At 42.1% G+C, this 22,748-nt stretch overlaps 1 protein-coding gene and 2 pseudogenes across 4 annotated transcripts; 2 read left to right on the top strand and 1 right to left on the bottom strand.

Annotated features, from left to right (window-relative positions):
* Window positions 1-117: 117 nt before the first annotated feature.
* Window positions 118-16,290, bottom strand: TRIM59 (tripartite motif containing 59). Of its 4 annotated transcripts, XM_063662382.1 has the most exons (4): window positions 15,501-15,676; window positions 14,756-14,829; window positions 11,179-11,271; window positions 118-4,715 (listed from the first exon to the last, which is right to left on the bottom strand). In XM_063662382.1, the coding sequence occupies exon 4, from the start codon at window positions 4,710-4,712 to the stop codon at window positions 3,501-3,503; it is 1,212 nt and encodes a 403-aa protein (XP_063518452.1). In that variant the 5' UTR covers window positions 4,713-4,715; window positions 11,179-11,271; window positions 14,756-14,829; window positions 15,501-15,676; the 3' UTR covers window positions 118-3,500. The 4 variants fall into 4 exon arrangements, with proteins under 4 accessions (XP_063518452.1, XP_054338681.1, XP_054338683.1 ...); XM_054482706.2 differs by lacking the exons at window positions 11,179-11,271; window positions 15,501-15,676 and adding an exon at window positions 15,745-16,290; XM_054482708.2 differs by lacking the exons at window positions 11,179-11,271; window positions 15,501-15,676 and adding an exon at window positions 15,713-15,888.
* LOC129033742 (small nuclear ribonucleoprotein-associated protein B'-like) lies at window positions 1,140-1,860 on the top strand (annotated as a pseudogene).
* On the top strand, window positions 15,875-21,050 carry LOC129033741 (galactosylgalactosylxylosylprotein 3-beta-glucuronosyltransferase 3-like; annotated as a pseudogene).
* Window positions 21,051-22,748: the final 1,698 nt, after the last annotated feature.

Genomic DNA, 22,748 nt, shown 5'->3' on the forward strand with positions numbered 1-22,748 from the left:
AGCCACTGCACCCAGCCTGCAGTACTAAGTTTCAAAGAATTAGAAGTACCCAGAACCCATGTGAAAATCCCATAGCTACCACTCCTGAGTTTGGAAGTCTCATTAAGACAGTGCAAATAAAATACCAAAAGAAGTTTATTAAAATACATATTTGTTATACATAAAACTTAGAAATATTTCAAGATTTATATACGTTAACTTTTGTAATCTTCCTGCTGGTAAAAATACAAAACGGCAGCATTAAGAACCAGTTACTCATATACTCAACTATATTCATGCATACTTAACAAAATGAAGTTTTCCTAAAAACTGGCAAGATACAAAGTAACGTCAAATCTAAAACAATATATATACTTACGTTTTTAGCTATTCTTACAGATTACAAACCCTTACCAACATTAATCTTGGCCTAAAGTTGAGTGATTGATAGCATGAACTCTGAAAAAATGCATGGGTTTCCTCACAGCTATATGGCCTTGGACAAGTCACTTGTCAGTTCCCTCATCTACAAACAGTGGGGGTTAAAAATATTCGCATCACAGAAATGAGATTAAGTAGCTTAACACATAATGGCTAATAAACATTTCATTGCTTATGTGTTTTTGAAACTACAGGGCATTTTTATGGTGTGACTAGTATTTTAAGTAATCAGTGCAACTTAATATTTTTATCTCTAGCTGAGTATGTGTCTCTCCTTACCTCTACTATGCCCTTTAAATGTTCTTTGCCCACACAATAGTTAATTGTGCTAGGTGTAAGTCTGATTCTAATAATAAATTGATATAATACAGTCATCTTAGTGTTAAGACTTATTCTCAGCAGATAAAGAGTTTTAGAACTAGTTCCCTGAAAAAGCTGTATTTATTTACGATAGTTTATGTGCAATCCGTAGGGCCAGGAGCATAGTCTAAGGGTCGTCTTCGGTGATCCAAGAGCAGCCTCTGGGATTTCTGGAAAGCAAATCAACCTGCACTTAGGGTTGCATGCACAGTGGGCCAAAAGTCGTAACACATGCATCGTAACTCCAGTCCCTGTTAAAGGGAACTAAAGGGCTTTATTTCCGGTAGCGGCTGCGGGAGAGAGGCTAGGCCTCTGAGGAGGCGAATCCGGCGGGGATCAGAGCCATCAGAACTGCCACTATGATGGTGGGCAAGAGCAGCAAGATGCTGCAGCATATTAACTACAGGATGAGGTGCATCCTGCAGGACGGCCAGATCTTCATTGGCACCTTCAAAGCTTTTGACAAGCACATGAATTTGATCCTCTGTGACTGATGAGTTCAGAAAGATCAAGCCAAAAAACTCCAAACAAGCAGAAAGGGAAGAGAAGCGAATCCTTGGTCTGGTGCTGCTGCGAGGGGAGAATCTGGTCTCAATGACAGTAGAGGGACCTCCTCCCAAAGATACTGGTATTGCTTGAGTTCCACTTGCTGGAACTGCCAGGGACCCAGGGATCGGCAGGGCTGCTGGCAGAGGAATCCCAGCTGGGGTTCCCATGCCCCAGGCTCCTGCAGGACTTGCTGGGCCAGTCCGTGGGGTTGGCTGGCCATCCCAAAAGGTGATGACCCTACAAGAAAGAGGTACTGTTGCAGCCACTGCAGCTGCTGCCACAGCCAGTATTGCCGGGGCCCCGACCCAGTACCCACCTGGCCGTGGGGGTCCTCCCCAACCTATGGGCCAAGGAGCACCCCCTCCAGGCATGATGGGCCCACCTCCTGGTATGAGGCCTCCTATGGGTCCCCCAGTGGGGATCACCCCTGGAAGAGGGACTCCAATGGGCATGCCCCCTCCGGGAATGCGGCCTCCTCCCCCTGGGATGCAAGGGCCCCCTCCCCCGGGAATACACCCACCAAGGCCCTAGACTCATCTTGGCCCTCCTCAGCTCCCTGCCTGTTTCCCGTAAGGCTGTGCATAGTCCTTTTATTTCCTTGTGGCCTATGAAACTGGTTTATAATAAACTCTTAAGAGAACATTAAAAAAATAAAATAAAATAAAATAATAAAGGGCTTTGATTTAATTGGCCCTCTTAAGCAAAGCTAATATAAGATTAAGTTGTTGGGCCAGGCATGGTGGCTCACGCCTGTAATCCCAGCACTTTGGGAGGCTGAGGTGGGTGGATCATGAGGTCAGGAGATAGAGACCATCCTGGCTAACACAGTGAAACCCCATCTCTACTAAAAATACAGAAAATTAGCTGGGCGTGGTGGCAGGTGCCTGTAGTCCCAGCTACTCGGGAGGCTGAGGCAGGAGAATGGTGTGAACCCGGGAGGCAGAGCTTGCAATGAGCCGAGATCACACCACTGCACTCCAGCCTGGGCAACAGAGCGAGACTCCGTCTCAAAAAAAAAAAAAAGATTAAGTTGTTGGTACTTTTGCATTAGCTTAAGAGAATGTGGTAGAAAATTTAAATGAGTTAAGATGAATAAAGTCTACATGATGCCATCAAAACCTGTTGCAGACCAAGTTACCAACATGATTCTGTTCTAGTAAGAATGAGTTTTTAATCCAAGAACTGATTTGACTGACGAGCAGAAAAAAAATACAATCTTAAATTTACACAAACTATAGAATATGACAAGTATTAGAAAATGCTGGCCCCCAGGCACAGTGTGGCTAACGTCTGTAATCCCAGCACTTTGGGAGGCCATGGTGGGCAGATCTCTTGAGCCCAGAAGTTTGAGACCAACCTGGGCAATATGGCAAAACCTCGTTTCTACAAAAAACAATTTTTTTAATTAGCCAGGCATGGGGGTGGTGTGTGCCTTGTCCTAGCTACTCCAGAGGCAGAGGCAGGAGGATCAATAGAGCCTGGGTGGTCGAAACTGCAATGAGTCATGACCAGACAACTACACTCCAGCCTGGACAACAAGGTGAGACCCAGTCTCAAAAATTTCTTTTAAAAAGCCACTTTTCTCTAACAGTTATCCAAAAGCAATAGTTTTATTTGGAGTGAATGGTGATAAACATTTAGGGCTCTTAAATCTATCTAAAACACAGGTATGTTTGATCAAAAGATCTTTAAGCCATGCCTTATCACTTTAAGATTTTGTTGCTTGATTTTGAAACCTTTCTATCATCCTTATCCACCCATTCAAAAGCTTCAAGCCACATCAAAATAAAGGTATATGTACTTTCAGGATTTTGCTATAAAGAACTGTAAAGCCAATTAACTGCAGTATATAATAATGGTAAAAGACAATATTGGTACAAGAATGTTTAAATGTCACAGCAACATTATGTCAACCTTCATAAAGCCAATAAAAATGGGATAGTGTATTAATTTTCAAATTGTTACTAGATTCCGTTTCCCAAAGATTTGAATATTTCAGATATTTCTAACTTTGACATATCATTGCTAACCAAAAGAAGCAACAAATATAAACATTTGTTTATATTAGTTGCAGCGCTAATAAAGCTTAGTTTGCTATTTATCCATGCTACCCCATTTTTCATTTAGCAATGTACAGAATAAGCCCATTTAAACAATTCAGGTTGACGTTTTCAATGGGAAACTATTTTCCACACGAATTCCTTCAACAAACAGAAAATGTGACACAGTATATTCTTTACCTCATCCAGACTGTTAGATAAACTTTGGTAAACAGATAGAGAGGCTTCAGAAAACCATATTAAAGTGATTTCATTTAAAAAGGTTATGATGTGTTGGTTGAAAAAGAGTATCGACATCAGCATTACTGAAATTAATGTAACTACAACAATGTTTAAAATTTTTAAAAATTCAATTTCCTTTTCATCCTTATCAGGCCAGGAACATGGCATCCTTTTTGGAGAAATTTTCATTTTGGGAATGAGAACGTTCTTAATTTGTCCAATTTCTGTTCTGCTCCATTCTTCTTTCAATATTTTGCTTACTCGAGGATAAATTTCAACGGGTTGAACCTCAGGAAGTGGTCTTTGTTTCAAGATCTGTACATGCTGGCGTACATCATCAACTTTTTCAAGAAATTTAAGTGGAGACTCTTCTTGTAAAGACGTTGTCAGTGTCATTAATTCAAGCTGCTGCTCTCTTATTTCCTTCATTCTTTCAATTTGTGGAGTATATTCTTGATTAATTAGATTGCCAACATCACAGAGAGCCGTTAGGAAACTTTTTTTTTTCTGTTCTAATGTATCATTAAGCTCCTTAAAATACTGGAGAACAACTTCCTTATCGCCTTGGATCATTTTCTCAGACTGAGATTTTTGTTCTTCCAGCTTTTCAATAAGACGGGTAAGATCTGTCCAGTGTGTGTCAGTCAACTGTTCAAGCAGTTTTTGAGGAGTGTCCTTTTCTTTCAAATAGGCACTTTGAAGGTCATCTATAGGATGACCATGATGTTGACCTATGGTAAGGCAATGACCACAAACTAATTTTTTGTCTAATAGACAGTAAACGTTTAATGGTTGCCTGTAATGTTCAGGGCAGGTGACAATATCTGGATGGTCTTCTTGCTGGTACTTTTCAATAATAGCCCTTAGTGCAAAATTAACAGGTAAAGATTCAATGCCAGTTGGAGCAATTTCAATAATACTTCTGCAATTAGGGCACTTGAGTGGAATTCGTAAAGGTCTCCATATATAAAAGTTACCAGATGCCTGAAGAATGTTTTCCAAACAATTTCTACAAAATGTATGAGAGCATGGCAGTACGCGAGGATCTTCAAAAATACTATAACATATGGGACAAGTTAACTCTTCCTCAAAATTGTGCATTTCCTGTCAAGAGAAAAATGTATTTTAAGTTGACATAGAGACACCTGTACATATTATTTAACATTCTAGGCATTAACCTCCAAATTGTTACCATACTGCTTGTCATTTAAAAGAGAACAAGGTTATTTTTAAAATGAAGCTTTCTGAGTAATTCAATTCCTAGTATATATAGTGAATAATTGATCACAATTAAGAGTTTATTCCTTAGGGACCAAAATCATCCCAAACAAAGCAATTATCATTAATTTGTAGTAAAATGCTTCAAATTTAAGTTATTTAAATTTGTTGCTATGTGATATGGTTTGGCTGTGTCTCCACCCAAATCTCATCTTGAATTGTAGCTCCCATAATTCCCACATGTTGTGGGAGGGACTCGGCAGTAGATAACTTTAGTCATGGGGGAAGTTCCCCCATACTGTTCTTGTGGTATCACGAGATCTGATGGTTTTGTAAGAGGAAACCCCTTTTGCTTGACTCATTCTCTTTTCTTGTCTGCCACCATGTGAAACGTGCTTTCACCTTCTGCCATGATTGTGAGGTCTCCCCAGCCACGTGGAACTGTGAGTCCATTAAACCTCTTTTTCCTTATAAATTACCCAGTCTCAGGTATGTCTTTATCAAAGCAGCATGAAAACAGACTAATATACTACATAATAAAGACTAAAATTCAAAGTGTTCTGTTAAAGTCTACTCAGTAATTACAACTATTTTGTGCAACATTTTAACATTTAAGATGATAAAATCAAAACCAAGCACATATAATGAGTAGACAAGACTATTTCTATTATAACAAGTTAGGCTTAGCAAAAGTATATTCTTTAATACAAAAGGAGGAAACATGTCCCAGTTGGCTCAATAATGGTTTCTAAAGCAAGATATCAAATTTCTCCACAGTAACTGTTACTACCATAAATTTTTAGCTTCTCAAATTAGAATACAAGAATGCTTAAACCCCAGGATCAGCATAGTATAATTTTCTAAAGCAATAATTTTAACTTGGAGATTTAGAAGGCAGAAAAATTTTGAATTAATCCTTATAATAAAAATCAGTTTGAAAGATAAGAGTTGACTATAGTAACTGTGAATTACTGCCTTAATTTTTAAGTGAAAAACTAGAGCACTAAATGGTAAAGAACAAAAAGGAGACCATTAGTCATCTTTCCTTCATGAAAAAGTCTCTCGATCAGTATTTCTCTGAGACAGAAAAAGAAACGCAGCAATAGTTCAGAGACCATCTCTGACACAAGTAACTTGACCTCTTGGCAAGCTACTACTGATATTTCCAGTAACAGAAGCCTGACCATTTTGCACCCTACCACCTCCTACTGTTTTCCTTTATATCTACCCTCAATGCATAAGCCACAATTCTAAAGACTAGCTTACCCCTTGATAGAGAAAAATCAAGTTACACCACTGTTGAAAGTACCTTAGGCAAAACTTAAAAACCCAAGTGCCATGGCCAGGCGCGGTGGTTCACGCCTGTAATCCCAGCACTTTGGGAGGCCAAGGCGGGCGATCACCTGAGGTTGGGAGTTTGAGACCAGCCTGACCAACATGGAGAAACTCCACCTCTACTAAAAACACAAAATTAGCCCAGTGTGGTGGCAAATGCATGTAATCCCAGCTACTTGGGAGGCTGAGACAGGAGAATTGCTTGAACTCAGGAGGTGGAGGTTGCAGTGAGCCAAGATTACACCATCGCACTCATCTGGGCAACAAGAGCGAAACTCCGTCTCAAAAAAAAATAAACACCCAAGTGCCATTCACGTGAAATATAAAGGTTACCAAATCACAAGCTATAAAACTAACTTTTAAGATTAAAAATCTCTGAAAACAGCAACTAAAAGTAACTAACTACATTTTTAATAAAATGCAAACTTGGCTCCTTATCTTTACGATCTGTCAAACTCTTACTCTTCCTTCAAGGCTCAACTTGAGCCTGCCTTTTCCCCAGATTAGGTCCCCTATTATTCTCATTAAACACTGCATTTTCACTTCATAGCACTGTAACAAGATTTTATTTAAAAGAATTTTGTAACTTTTCTGTATACATTAGAATGTAGGCCTCCTATGAGGGCAGGAATTGTGTCTAAACTATGGTTATATTCCTGCAATTTAGGCACAAATTTTAACACAGTAGGCATTCACTTGTTACTGGTTCAATGAACAAATGCCTTTTCAGAGACCTGTGTTAATACAGATTTTTGTTTTGGGGTTTTTTGTTTTTTTAATAGCAAAATCTCTGCTGAGGAAAAGGTGTAAAAGGAAAATCTATCAGAAAATACTCCATTCAGGCCAGGTGAGGGGGCTCACGCCTGTAATCTCCGCACTTTGGGAGGTCGAGGGGGGTGGATCTTGAGGTCAGGAGATTGAGACCATCCTGGCTAACATGGTGAAACCCCATCTCTACTAAAAATACAAAAAAATTAGCCAGGTGTGGTGGCGGGCACCTGTAGTCCCAGCCACTCAGGAGGCTGAGGCAGGAGAATGGCGTGAACCCGGGAGGCAGAGCTTGCAGTGAGCCGAGTTCACACCACTGCACGCCAGCCTCGGCAACAGAGTGAGACTCAGTCTCAAAATAAAAGAAAAAAGAAAAAAAACCACTCCATTCAGACTGACAATATTCAGATCCCGAATGAGCCAAAGTGTGTCACACAGAGACACTAAGCTTGAACTGTAAAGCATTCCAGCAAACTAAAGTAATTGAGCAACAGTAAAGAAGATAACATTCACTGCAGATAAATTCAAGTGAGTGCATGTTGGCAAGCCTTTACAACTTTACCCTACACCTACAGAAAGCTATGAAGTCATACAGAAACCACCCAAGAAAAACAAATGTTTTTCAGAGTATTTCAGTGATGTCAGAATTCACATTGAAGGAATAAACAGAATAACACTTTGTAGGAAATAAAATTTGAGCAGTCGACATACATTTAATCTAGATTTAATATTACTGGAGCTATTCAATTGTTTAAGTAGCAAAACTAGTCCCAAAACAGAATCTAACTTTTCTCTCCAAACCCCTATTCTATGCTTGTAAAAAACTAGGGAACAACTCTGAGAATGCATTTAGGGGCCCAAAAGCTCAACTTTCTTTAGAATGAGAATATTCACGACATTGTAAAGCATATCCTAAGCTTATATAAAATGGAAGCAGGCCAAAGCAGGTGGATCACTTGAGGCAAGGAGTTTGAGACCAGCCTGGCCTCAAGTGAACAAGATACATGGTGAAACCCTTTATCTACTAAATATACAAAAATGAGCCAGGCATGGTGGCGCACACCTGTAATCCCTATAATCCCAGCTACTAGGGAAGGTGAGGCACGATATGGCGCAACTGCATTCCAGCCTGGGCAACAGAGCAAGACTCTATCTCAAAAAAAGGAAAAAAAAAAAAAAGGAAGCAAAAATCATGGTTGGTCTCAAAGTTACTGCTATCATATGTAAAATTTTTAAAAATACTTTTTAGACAAAAATTTGTGGATAAATAGCAAAGACTTGGAACCAACCCAAATGTCCAACAATGATAGACTGGATTAAGAAAATGTGGCACATATACACCATGGAATACTATGCAGCCATAAAAAATGATGAGTTCATGTCCTTTGTAGGGACATGGATGAAATTGGAAACCATCATTCTCAGTAAACTATCACAAGGACAAAAAACCAAACACCGCATATTCTCACTCATAGGTGGGAATTGAACAATGAGAACACATGGACACAGGAAGGGGAACATCACACTTCGGGGACTGTTGTGGGGTGGGGGGAGGGGGGAGGGATAGCATTGGGAGATATACCTAATGCTAGATGACGAGTTGGTGGGTGCAGCGCACCAGCATGGCACATGTATACATATGTAACTTACCTGCACATTGTGCACATGTACCATAAAACCTAAAGTATAATAATAATAATAATAATAATAATAATAATAAAAAATTTGTGGATAACTTGAAATTCACAGAAGTCAAAATCTATTCTCAGACTACCCTTTTCTCACTGATTTATTGATTAAAAACTAATTTTAGGCAACAAATTCAAGAGAAACTAGAACTGAAAAATAACTTTGTATGGTCAGGAACTTTCTGACTCTGATTGCTGCCTGAGAAGTAAACTATATAGGTGGGCCAGGTGCAGTGGCTCACGCCTGTGATTCCAGCACTTTGGGAGGCCGAGGTGGGAAGATCACTTGAAGCCAGGAGTTCAAGACCAACCTGGGCAACACCAAGAGACCCCATCTCTACAAAAAATTAAACATTAGTCGGGCACAGTGATACACGCCTATAGTCCCAGCTACGCGTGAAGCTGAGGCAGGAGGATCACTTTAGCCCAAGAAGTTGAGGCTGCAGTGAGCCAAGACTGTGCCACTGCACTCCAGCCTAGGCAACACAGCAAGACCCTCTTTTTTTTTTGAGAAAAAAAAAAAGATACAGGTGGCTACCATGCTTACAGGCTAGTTCTTTCAGAAACCAGTATGAAATTTTATGCAGCAGAAATTTTCCACAACCAGTCTAGGCTTCTGAAAGGAAGAAAAAGAACAAAAAATTAACCTATGTATATTTTCTAGGATGAACATCTTGTATTTAGCTATGCTGTATGTGGTTTCCAAACAGTAAAAACATCAATAACACTGGAAACAATAAGACAATGGAGTAATGCCTTTGATATTCTCAGGGAAAAAAAATGGCTTCTGAAATGGAAATTAAAATTCTATACCTAGAAAAAAAAACAATCCATTTTGATATAAAGACAGTTGGACAATATAAGATCTCAAAAATGAACAACCTTCTTCCAACTCTTTCTAAAGAAGCTACTGCAGGGAGAAAAGAAAAGCAAGAATGTTCACCAGCATAATGGCGAAATAAAGTCCAGGACAACTGTGAAAGCCTAAGGAAGAGTCACTCTAGAAGAGGAAAAAAGATCCAAAAGACAGATCTTTTTTTTTTTTTTTTTTTTTTGAAACGGAGTCTCACTCTGTCACCCAGGCTGCAGTGCAGTGGCACTATCTCTGCTCACTGCAAGCTCCGCCTCCTGGGTTCATGCCATTCTCCTGCCTCAGCTTCCCGAGTAGTTAGGACTACAGGCCCCCGCCACCACGCCCAGCTAATTTTTTTGTATTTTTAGTAGAGACGGGGTTTCACCACGATAGCCAGGATGGTCTCAATCTCCTGACCTCATGATCCGCCCGCCTCGACCTCCCAAAGTGCTGTGATTTGAGGCATGCAGAAGACAGATCCTTAAGTAAATAAATGGAACTGACAGAAATGCTTCATGTATATGAAACATATTGAGAGGTAACTAAATTTAGGGAAAAAACGTGACAGAATCATGAAAAGAGAGGAAATATTAATATTATAGTATATGGCTCAGCTGTCACTGTAACAGTCATAATATTGTAAATATCAAATACTGATTTTACCAAAGAGTAACAAAATTATATTGAGGGGGAAAATAAGGGAAGGAAACAGTTTAAGAACTAAATCTTAATTTTTCCTTATAAGAAAGTCAATACATACTTAAAAAGTAACCCACAAAAAATCAATATATAGAAATATAAAAGAAAATACCAAAAGAAATGTTAAAGCAGATGAAAGTGACTGCTTCTAGAGGGCAAGAATCTGTTTTTCATTATAAATCATGGTTTCACTTTTAACTATTAAGCAATTAGAAATATAATACAATTTTAAAGAAATAAGGATAATCCTACCAGTATCCACACAGAAAAGGATGAAAAAAGGAAAACAAAACCAAAGGTCTCAGAATCCTCCTCTGGGAGACTGGAATTTCCAAAATTGGAATGGCCACAATAATTATCTCCCACATGAGCTGTCCTATAATGTGACTTTGCTCCTACTCCCTGAGCATGAAGAGATGAAATCTATTCTCCCCCTATTAGAGTATGTGTGGGCCATGTGACTGCTCTGACCAATAGGATACAGTATAAGTGATGTGGTGAGTTCTAGGTGTAGCCCTTAACTAGTCTGGCAGGTTGCTGCCTCGGAGCCACAAACTGCTATGTAAGAAGTCCAGGCTACTTTGCTGAAGAGACAGGCCAAATAGAAGGGCAAGGAGTTACCAGACACATGAGTGAAAAAGACATCTTGAATATCTGGCCAGCCAAGCTTTCAGACGTTTGTTACACAGCAGGAAATAACCAGAACATCACCAGCAACAAGGAATGCTAGAACACAATGTAGCAATGTCCACAAAGTCTAGAAGGAAAGGGATATAAGCTGAGAATTCTGTACACAGCCAAGACATAATTTATTCATGTGAAACAACAGAAATACTCTTCAGTAAAATCTACAGAGCTAAAAAAAAATTACATGGGCAGAGCTGACACCATACACTTTATTTACCAAACCAAAAGAAATATAAAATAATTCAACTTAAAAAAAAGAGAAAAAAGAGGAAAAGTGGAAAAAAAAGAATAAAAATTGGCCTGGTGTGATGGCTCATACCTGTAATCCCAGCACTGTGGAAGGCCAAGGTGGGAGGATCACTTGAGCCCAGCAATTCGAGACCAGCCCTGGCAACACAGTGAAACCCCATCTCTACAAAAAATAAAAAACTTAGCTAAGTATGGTGGCGCATGCCTGTTAGTCCCAGCTACTCAGGAGGCTGAGGAGGGAGGATGGCTTGAGCCTGGGAGGTCCAGGCTGCAGTGGGCCATGAGCCATGGTTATTCCACTGCATTCCAGCCTAGACTACAGAGCCACATTTTGTCTCAAAAAAAAAAAAAAAGAATAAAAAGAATAAAGATAAAATGGAAGATGATAATGAACTAGAAAACTTAAATTGCTAGAACTGGCTGGGCACTGTGGCTCACACCTGTAATCCCAGCACTTTGGGAGGCCGATGCAGGCGGACCACCTGAAGTCAGGAGTTTAAGACCAGCCTGGCCAACATGACAAAACCCCGTCTCTACTAAAAATACAAAAATTAGCTGGGCAGGGTGACAGGCGCCTATAATCCCAGCTACTCGGGAGGCTGAGGCAGGAGAATCGCTTAAACCTGGGAGGTGGAGGTTGCAATGAGCTGAGTTCATGCCATTGCACTCCAGTCTGGGTGACAGAGCAAGATGGTGTCTCAAAAAAAAAAAAAAAAAAAAATTGCTAGAACTGATAAACCCAAGAGATAGATGGCTCTTTTTGAAACTGAGTCTTGCTCTGTCACCAGGGCTGGAATGCAGTGGTGTGACCATGGCTCACTGCAGCCTCAACTTCCCAGGCTCAAACAATCCTCCCAGCCTCCCAGCTCAGCCTCCCAAGTAGCTGATAGGTGCATGTTAACACACATGCCTAATGTTTTCATGCTTTGTAGAGATAGGGTCTCACTATGTTGCCCAGGCTGGTCTCAAACTCCTAGCCTCAAGAGATCCTCCCCACCTCAGCCTCCCGAAGTGCTGGCATTACAGCTGTGAGCCACCATGACCAATCTAAGAGTTGGTTCTTTAAGTAAATAAACAAGCCATTAGCTATTTTTGATAGGCAGCCTCTAAAATGGCCCCCAATGACCCACACTTCCTGGATACTCTTGAAATCTCCTCTCCCTTGAGTGTGGACTAACTAGGCCCTACTCAACTGTTTCAGAACACAAAGATGAAAAGTTTGCTAAATGTTTTGAAGACAGTATAACATGATTCCAAAACCTGAGACAACACAAACTAAAAATGGACTAATTTCAAAAATGGACACTGATGTAAAATTCTAAATACAATGTTAGCAAAAAACAAATACAGGAGCACATTAAAAAAACACTGTACCATAACTAAATAAGGTTCTTTCCAGAAATACAAAGTTAATTCAATAACGAAAAATCTATTAATATAATTCAGTCAATTAATTCAATGGAAAAAAAAATTTACATTCACATTATATGTGAAAAAAGCATATAAATATATATAATATCAAAACCAATAAGCAGTCCTCAAAGACAGAAAGTAGAATGGTAGTTGCCAGGGCTTGAGAGCAGGGAAGATGTAGAGTTATCATTTAATGCAGGGGTCCCCAACCCTTCCTACTCACCCTGCACCCCCATCATGGAGGCGGGCAAGCCCACCTGAGCTCCGCCTCCTGCCAGATCAGTGTCAGCATTAGATTCTCATAAGAGCGTGAACCCTACTGTGAACTGCGCACACGAGGGATCTAGCTTGTGGCTCATTCTGAGAATCTAACTAATGCCTGATGACGTACAGTAGAACAGTTTTATCCCAAAACCATGCACCACCCACCCTCACCCGTCCATGGAAAAATTGTCTTCCACAAGACCCGTCCCTGGTGCCAAAAATGTTGAGGACTGCTGGTTTAATGGGTACACTGTTTCAGTTTGGGAAGATGAAAAAGTTACGGAGATAGTTGATGGTGATAATTACAAAACAAGTTGAATGTATTTAATACCACCAAACTGCACAGTTAAAAATATTAAAATGGTAAATTTTATGTTTAGTATATTTTACACAATAAAAAAAAAACTTTAAAAAATTTTCAGGTGTCTTGCCTATTATCCAGTCTTTCTTTTGCTAAATGAATTTGAATCAATTTATACTACTGTATGTTTTTAAAAAGCAAAAAAGTAAAATAATCCATGTAAAATGTATTTTCCTCTAGTGAGTATTAAGCTCATGTAAAAACCAATAGTTCAAGATTTCCTGCTTCTCTTTTAAAAGTAACCGAGAAATATGAATATAAAAAAATGAATCTTCTCAGAAAGAAACCTGAGGCTAAATCACTCTACTTACAAATTATTTCACTAATGTCTTGTGTGTTTAAGTGTCAAAACAAATACATTTCTGAATTTCCAAACTTTTTATTAAGTCTTTCTCCAGAGGGCCAATTCACTAGTGAGCCTCCCTGATGTCTAACTGGCATATTAGGTAATAGATAATATAACAGATGATTAAATAGCACCAAAAATATCATTACCCATTCTCCTGTGTAAACCAGGTTTTAAGTTTTAATTCACTAATGCTTTCCTGCCTTTCAACTCTAAACATGAACAGTTGTAAAACGTTCATTACATTTCACAGCCTCTGAAAGGAAAATATATTTACTACATTATAGAATTCGATGACTTGCCCCAAGACTTCCAGTGAGTCAGCTTTAAGTATGGGAAAATTCAAGTGGTGCCACCACCCAAATTGGGGCTCACATCTTTGTGGCCCTAACTGATAAAGAAGAAATACATTTCATTCAATTCAAGACTTACTTAAGAAATAACCACAACTGCACCATTTATATACATATATAAGATTTTTTTTAACATTGTCGCAGAAAGTCTGAGAAACAAGATTTTTAAAAATAATTCTGTCACATATAAATATACAAAAATAATGAGAGATCACCTTAACTTTTTCAAATTAAAAAAATCCTATGGTCAGCTGATTTTAACTCTCTTTGTCCATCTGTACTATTTTCTTTCATTTTGACATCAACCTGTTTCCCTAAAAAATAAAAACTAAAAACAAAACAAAAAAAGACTATTAATTCAATTTAACCAGGAATTGACTTGAAAAATTAAGGCTTTAATTGCTTTTGTTGTACTTTTCAAAGTAAAAATATATCTGGTGGGAAATACTCATCAACGTGTTTGGTGAAAGGCAATGTCAAAACTAACATCACCTAAAATCAAAATTTCACCTTGCCAGATTAAATAGCTACTTACTCATTTAAAAAGACCAATATATGAATGCCTAGTGAAAAAGTATCCAGGTAACTTAATTTGCAGTTTTGTGTAGTTCTGCAGATCTGCATGTATAAAATAACAACTTTGCATGTGTTTTGAGATGTACACATTCTTGTAAAATTTCTAGAAGGATGTACAAAAGAGTTAAGTAACTACTTTTAAGGTATAGATCAGAGAAGGGAGTTGTTTACTTTTCACTTTATGCTCCGCTCCTTCGATAAGATGGTTGGAGTTTTATACACCACCAACTCAATGTTTTTTCAAAAGACTTCTAAATTTCACTTTATAGTTTAAATCATACACTCTGTAAAAACTTAATTGTTTTTCATATTTATTTAATCTCCCAGAACTTACCTACTTTGTTGATCTCGTGGTTTGGGGACTGAATACACTCTTCTCCAACTCCTCCAGAATCTTTTATTCTTATTCTAAAATTAAAATAATGTTATCTTTAATGTTTTCAATTTATTGTTTCATGTCATAAAAATGGTTGTTAGTTCACTGTCTTTGATGTTTATCTTCACGATGCTTCACTGAGTTTTCAGAAAAGTCACAAACACCAACACAGTTGCTGGAGCTGCAGTAGAGGTAACGCTTGTTCCTTGAAAATCCTAACTCTGACCAAACAGACTGTCACAAAGGACCTCTTTTCACAACGTCAAGTAGCTTATGAGCTCTCGACAATATTACCCAACAATGGTGATGGCAGAAAAAACATTCACGGTCATTTTACTTAAAATTAACTGCAAGACAAAAGCATCCATGGGAGTAAAATACTTTGCCAGCTCTAAATTATAACTGATTTAGTATAATTTGCTCATCTCTCTGTTCTGCCATTTCAATGCTGTGGGACCTGGGTCAGTATTACCAAATACCTCTCAAAAGTGAGGCTTCACATCTGTAAAATGGGTAACTGCACCTACCTCACTTAAGTCCTGCGAGCACCTCCCACAAAGGGGCTCAAAATGGCAGTACTCTTCCCTTCCCCTTCTCAAAGCTCCACTCTCCCAGGCCTCCCTCCTAACGCGCCTCCGCCTCGGCACCCGCCCGTCCGCAACCCCGCGGGGCTGACCGACTCGGCGGCGTCCGTTCAGCTCACCCTCGCCACCACAGAGGGCCTCCTCCCTCACAGGAACGCAGCTCCACAGCGGAGGGACGGGAAAGTGGCTCCCCAAACTCCAGTATGGGACAAGAGGGAATGTGTGCAGGTCCCAAGCCACTCCCTCCATTGTCACGCCCCCAGGACTCCCCGCCCAACACACTGGGCACACCAGACTGTGCTACAGGAAAAGAAAAAGGACTCAGAACCACCTTCTCGCATCCGTAAAGGTCCTCAGACTCACCGCGGGGAGGAGGCAGACCAGGCAACACCACAACACCGAAACACAGCGCCACTGGCTCCAGGCGGATGCTGAGAGCCGCCCCGAGTCCCCGCCCTCCTCCGCCCCGAAGGGCTTCAGGTGCCCAGACCGGGCGGAGCCTCGCGGCGCAGGCGCAGTCTGCAGGCAACATTCAACTGCAAGGCATCGGCCAATGGGAACTATTGCTGGGCTCGTTCGAAAGTAAACGGCGGACTGCGCGGCCCGAGGCAGGTGGCGGGGGTCAGTTCAAGGCTGGCGCCCAGCTTTCCGCGCCTGCGTGCTAGGCGCAGGCCGCCTCGGAAGCTTGGCCTCGCAGGAGCGGCTTTCTATCCTGTGGGGGGCTTCGGCCAGTGGGCTTCGTGAGCTGGGGTCCCGCCTGGGGAATCCGGATGGCACCAATGGTCTGGGGGAGAGGCGGGCCTAGCGCGGGACAAGGCGAAGCGCCGGCGGCCGACGGCTTCTGGGGAATTATCTTTTACTTGGAGCCACACGGGGCGGGGCCTGCTGCTAGGCTGTGGAGCGCAGTGTCTTCTATTGTTGCGTCACAGACCCGCTGCTCCGGGAAGTCGCCACGCATCCTCAGGGCACACCCACACCTGTCGCCTGCGCCCGCCGCCGCTCAGCTGTTTGCTTTTGTTTACGCATTCCGGAGACCTGACCCACCGGAGCACTGGGCTGAGCACAGGAGAAGGGGCTTGGGAGCGCTCTTTGTACTCAACTCAGAGAGCGAGTGGGAAACCCGGGACTGGGTTGGGTGGATCCCTGCGTCTCTCCCTAGCCTTCGTCCTCTTCCCCCGTTTTTCCACTTTATGAAAGTATTGCCTAGAGATGAGGGCTATCCAACTCAACACTTCCAACTTCAAGTTCCTACTTCTAACTCCCTAGAGTTAGAAAACAACGTACAGCTCAGAGGTCCCTTTCCCTTTTTTTCTTGAGAAAATTTATTCAGCTTTATCTCAAGACATCACCGCTTCCCTCTCCTGTCAACCTTAAATAGTGAGGTTCTGGAAATATGATTAAGGATAGAGTTTATTCCAGCGTAAGGCTTGAGGGTAGCCACCCAGGAGACACCAGCTCCAGATGGGGTCAGCATTCCAAAGTGAAGAAGTTAGGGTTTCACCTAGGTGGCTAGAGACAAATTTTAACAGGCTTTCATTTCCCGTAAGAGACCAGTGCATACTTACAGCTATTTGGTAGATTACAGATTGCTACATTCCAAGAAAGGGTACTTTGTTACTCCATGAGGAGGGGTAGTGATCTCGGGGGGTTGTATCTCTGGTATGGTTTGGTCCTCCTATTTTAATTATTTATAGAAACAAAAGGCAGACGTTGCAGATGCCTGCTGCTCGACTCAGGCTGTAGCCCATTCTTCTCAAGGCTCGGAATAAAGTTCCAACAGCTTTAAGTTTGAATTATTTAACTTCAAATTACTTAAGTCATTTTGTTTACTAATGTGCTAAATAAAGATATGGGCTCTAGGCCGGGTGCAGTGGCTCAGGCCTGTAATCCCAGCACTTTCGGGAGGCCAAGGCAGGTGGATCACCTGAGGTCAGGAGTTCGAGACCAGCCTGGCCAACATGGTGAAACCCCGTCTCTACTAAAAATACAAAAATGAGCCGGGCGTGTTGGCAGGCACTTGTAATCCCAGCTAGTCGGGAGGCTGGGGCAGGAGAATCGCTTGAACCCGGGAGGCGGAGGTTGCAGTGAGCCAAAATGGCATCACTGCATTCCAGGAAAAAAAAAAAAGCTATGGGCTCTATATACTGCACATTGCAGTACATCCAGGTCCTAGGCTTTTATTCAGTAAATTACAGAAAATATTAAAGATATAAAGCAGAAAGTAAGGCAATATTAGGCCTTAGTCAATCTCAGATAGCTTCACCAATTCAGCTCCTAAAAAGGTTATTTATGAAGTGTGAATTGTAGTGGTAGCTACTGTATCATGGTGGTAAATATTCGTTTTGACTTCATGTACATTTTCTATTAAACATTGGAGTCATCCTGATAGACATCGTTGTAACTTCCTGTCAAAACAACATGTGGGACAGGCGTGGTGGCTCATGTGTGTAATTCCAGCACTTTGGGAGGCCAAAGTGGAAGAACTGCTTGAGCCCGGGAATTTGAGAGAAGTCTGGGCCACAAAGTGAGAACCCATCTCTACAAAAAATAAAATAATTAGCCGGAGTGGTGGCTCACACCTGTAGTCCCAGCTACTTGGGAGACTGAGGCAGGAAGATTGCTTGAGCCCAGGAAATCAGGGCCACAGTGAGTTATGATCACACCACTGCACTCCAGCCTGGGCAGCTGAGTGAGACCCTGTCTCAAAAACAAACAAACAAAAAAACCCAACATATTATGAATTATCTTTCCATAGCAGTAAATGGACTATATTTCTATTAAATTATTTCTTTAAAAAAAGTGTAATTGCTTCTGGAATTGAATTAATATGGCTGAAAATGTTTTTGAGCTATAATTTTTTTCACCTTTTTTCCCCTCTGTGCTTTCTTACCTCAAAACGGTTATGTATGTAGCAAGAAAACAGAAGAACCTCACACTAGACTAACTGGCTGTTGTTTCCCAAAAAGCCTGAGCCTATGGAGCAAAATAATATTTGAGAGACCCCGCCTGCTCGGGCGCGGGCGGCGGCAGCGGCGTGGCCATGAAGCTGAAGCTGAAGAACGTGTTTCTCGCCTACTTCCTGGTGTCGATCGCCGGCCTCCTCTACGTGCTGGCCAGCCATGTGACTGCCTTCCTCCCCTGCGGGCAGCAGCCGAGCAGCTACGGCAGAAGGATCTGAGGATTTCCCAACTGCAAGCGGAACTACGACGGCCACCCCCTGCCCCTGCCCAGCCCCCTGAACCCGAGGCCCTGCCTACTATCTATGTTGTTACCCCCACCTATGCCAGGCTGGTACAGAAGGCAGAGCTGGTACAGCTGTCCCAGACACTGAGCCTGGTGCCCCGGCTGCATTGACTGCTGTTGGAGGATGCTGAGGGTCCCACCCCGCTGGTCTCAGGGCTGCTGGCTGCCTCTGGCCTCCTCTTCACACACCTGGTGGTCCTCACGCCCAAAGCCCAGCGGCTTCGGGAGGGCGAGCCTGGCTGGGTTCATCCCCGTGGTGTCGAGCAACGGAACAAGGCCCTGGACTGGCTCTGGGGCAGAGGGAGTGCTGTGGGTGGGGAGAAGGACCCATCACCACCAGGGACCCAAGGAGTCGTGTACTTTGCTGACAATGACAACACCTACAGCCGGGAGCTGTTTGAGGAGATGTGCTGGACCCGTGGTGTCTCAGTGTGGCCTGTGGGGCTGGTGGGCGGCATGCGATTCGAGGGCCCTCAGGTACAGGACGGCCAGGTAGTGGGCTTCGACACAGCATGGGAGCCCAAGAGGCCCTTCCCTGTGGATATGGCCGGATTTGCTGTGGCCCTGCCCTTGCTGTTAGCTAAGCCCAATGCCCAGTTTGATTCCACTGCTCCCCGGAGCCACCTGGAGAGCAGTCTTCTAAGCCACCTTGTGGATCCCAAGGACCTGGAGCCACGGGCTGCCAACTGCACTCGGGTACTGTTGTGGCATACATGGACAGAGAAGCCCAAGATGAAGCAGGAGGAGCAGCTGCAGCGGCAGGGCCGGGGCTCAGACCCAGCAATTGAGGTGTGATGGCAGCCCCACCCCAACTACCACCTTTTTTCAGGCACAGACCTTGTGGGACTCGGCCCCAGGCCTGCCCAGTATGTGATTTTCCAAGTCCTGACCCCTTGAAGCCAGAAGTGGCCCCTCTGCCCCTCCAGGCCCAGGGCATGGTCCTGCTGCTTCACCTCTCCCCCAGCCTGCCATGTGGCACTGCCCACAGGCTGGGGACAAGCAGCCCTTGTATTGAGCCAGGTTGGCCCTGTCTAGGGTGGAACAGAAGGACAGACGGACCCAGGAGGGAGGCCAGCTGAGTAACTGGGTAACTTATTGGGGCTGGGCAAGCACTAGGGGGCTGGAGGAGCTGGGCTGGACCCTCCCCACCTGAGTTGACCCCCTTCCTACCTCCAGAATAAAGAATCTCAACCTGAAAAAAAAAAAAAAATATTTGAAGGAAGAGGCCGAATGCTTAAGAGAAGCAGAAAGAATTGTTTGCCCCAAAATAGAGATGACTCGGGTCTTAGTGGGGGAAAACTATGACACCAAAAGGGAAGGGTTATATTGGTGCCTCCAGGGAGTCTGCTTTAGAGGCCCATGGGTTCCCAACCCTGCCAAATATTAAAGATTTCTGCAGCCCAGCAATAATTTGGGGGTTGAGGAGGCTGGGATGGTGTGGAAAACCACAGGAGCCTACAAAAACAATGGTGGCCTCAGTGGTGGCAGGCAACTTGACATACTTGGTTTTGTGGACTGTGATTAACATACTCTACAAAAGGTAATGTTTTTCTGGGAAGGTGGGACAGGAGAACTAATACTCAAATGCAGGAGTACATGCTTCAAATCCATAAGCCTAAAACTCAGGTGATAAGTTGCTCAGCCACCCAAAAAAAAAGGTGGGGAAGAGGACAGTTGAGTTGCTTGGGGGTTTTTTTTTTTTGAAGATGGAGTCTTGCTCTGTCACCCAGGCTGGAGTGCAGTGGCATGATCTCAGCTCACTACAACTTCTGTCTCCCAGGTTTAAGCGATTCTCCTGCCTCAGCCTCCCAAATAGCTGGGATTACAGGTATGTACCACTGTGTCCAACTAATTTTTGTATTTTTAGTAGAGATGGGGTCTCACCATGTTGGCCAGACTGGTCTTGAACTCCTGACCTCAAGTGATCCACCCACCTTGGCCTCCCAAAGTGCTGGGATTCCAGGCTTGAGCCACCACACCCGGCCTTACTTCCAGTAATCTTTTGATAGAATATTGGAAAGAGATAAAAGACGATAAACATTTGCAGTTATTACCAGGTGTAGAAGAGGAGGCAATATAACATTAATTTTATGACAACCAGGCCGAGCGTGGTGGCTCATGCCTGTAATCCCAGCACTTTGGGAAACAGAGGCAGGCGGATCAGTTGAGTTCAGGAGTTTGAGACCAGCCATGGGCAACATGGCGAGACCTCATCTCTACAAAGAATTTTTTTTTTTTTAATTATGACAACCTTTTGGTGCTCAGGTCAGACTTTTTGCTTCTAGTAATCTTCTGTCTCAGTTGCTAAAACAGGAGGCATCAGTAACAAAAGTGCCCTATAGGCAAGCTAAAACACTTTGATTAGGGGTATTAATAGCTACAGAGTTTAAATTCTCCACTCTTGTCTCCCATCACATTAGCCTCAGCAGAATTCTAATAAAGAGAACATGTGATTTTCTAAAGTTAGAAAGCTCCTGTGTTTCATTTCTAGGACTTCACAGAAAATGCACAGCTCTCATCTGGAGCCTGGAGTGCAAAGAAAACAAAAAAACAGCAGCAGCTGGCACCGTAATTATAGTGGCAATGAATCTGTAACAATGAGCTAGGAGAATCTACCTGACAGTTCACAGAAGGTCATTTTATCTGGAAAAAAGCACACAGCTATATGATGCAGTGGAGTTTATAGACTAGAGACCTGGAGTTTGGGGGGATTTTGGAGGCAATGTAGAACCTCATTTTTAGAGGAGAGAAACTTATCAACCATGTTGGTGTTGCTTTCAACTGAGTTTGAGCTCGTTTGCATATTACTACCTAAAAATATATAAACTACACAATTTTAAAAACTAGAACATAAACAGAATTTGTTTTCACACAGCGCTTTTCAGCTGTATCTCTGAATGCACCTTGGAAGACTCCAAAGATGCGTCTGTCCTGTAGCAGTTTACCTTGTAACTAGTTTTCCTTTTCTTTATTATCATAGAGTCTTTTTTATTTCAAATGCCACTAACTTTTTTGCCACCAGCTTTTTTAAGTACTCAGTTTTATGGGTGGCTATAACCTTAAGTAAATTTGGGGATCTCTTTATGTAGGCACTTAATATCCAATTTTCTAGACTATTTTATAATGGTTATGCATGCATCTATTTTTTAAAAATGATCCAAACATTTTGAATTTCAAGAATTTTTTCTGATAAATGATTCATAGAATTTTTATTTTGATACAGCCTTGTGTGATTCTCTAGTTCATTTCATCAAACCAATATCTGTTAGTTGCCTTCTAAAATACACAGCATTATAGAGGCAAAGAATACAGCTCCTGTACTCAAGTTGCTTATCTAAGTGAGCTAACATACAGATCTAGTTAAATGACAATATCAGATAAACTGCAGATTAAAGTGTACCTGCAACTGGGACAAGCAGCCCAGGCCGTATGCCACTGAGTTTCCGAGATTTCTGGTGACTGATGACCAGAAGTTGGAACTGTACCTGGATGATCTTCACCTGTTCTGAGATGCATAGACGGATTTCCAGAATAGATACAAATCACACTGGCTGCCCACCTCACAATTAGGCCCCCATTCATCATGTCTGTGCTATATCACCTTTTCAGGTGATAATCTCTGTCTCCTGTAATTCAGAATGGTTGGATTTGAGGCAGCAAGACAAGTCTGGGATTGGGTAATGTCTTCCTAATGCTGGTTGGCATTATAGCTGAAAAGTCAAGAAACATATATCTTTTAAGTTTTCGAGACTTGAAAGAATAAAACACCCCTGTAATTTAAATCCTCTACTGAGACACTGCCCTGTTGTCTTTTAAAGGAGAAACACTAGGACTTTTCTAGTTACAAAAACCCTCTTACAGTACATACATGTCACTCTGTATGTTCAGAATGGCAAATCCCAAATATATATGTGTGCTAAGGACGTGAAATAGTTCATGTGGATGATTACTTATACTGTTAACCCTTGAACAACACAGGTTTGAACTGCAAGGGCCCATTTATGGGTGGATTTTTAAAAATAAATATATTAGAAAATATCGTGGAGATTTGGACAATTTGAAAAAACTCACAGATGAACCGTGTAGCCTAGAAATATCAAAAAAAGTATGTCATGAATATATAG

This window comes from Pongo pygmaeus, chromosome 2 (genome assembly GCF_028885625.2).
Source record: "Pongo pygmaeus isolate AG05252 chromosome 2, NHGRI_mPonPyg2-v2.0_pri, whole genome shotgun sequence".
NCBI classification, from domain to species: Eukaryota; Metazoa; Chordata; class Mammalia; order Primates; family Hominidae; genus Pongo; species Pongo pygmaeus.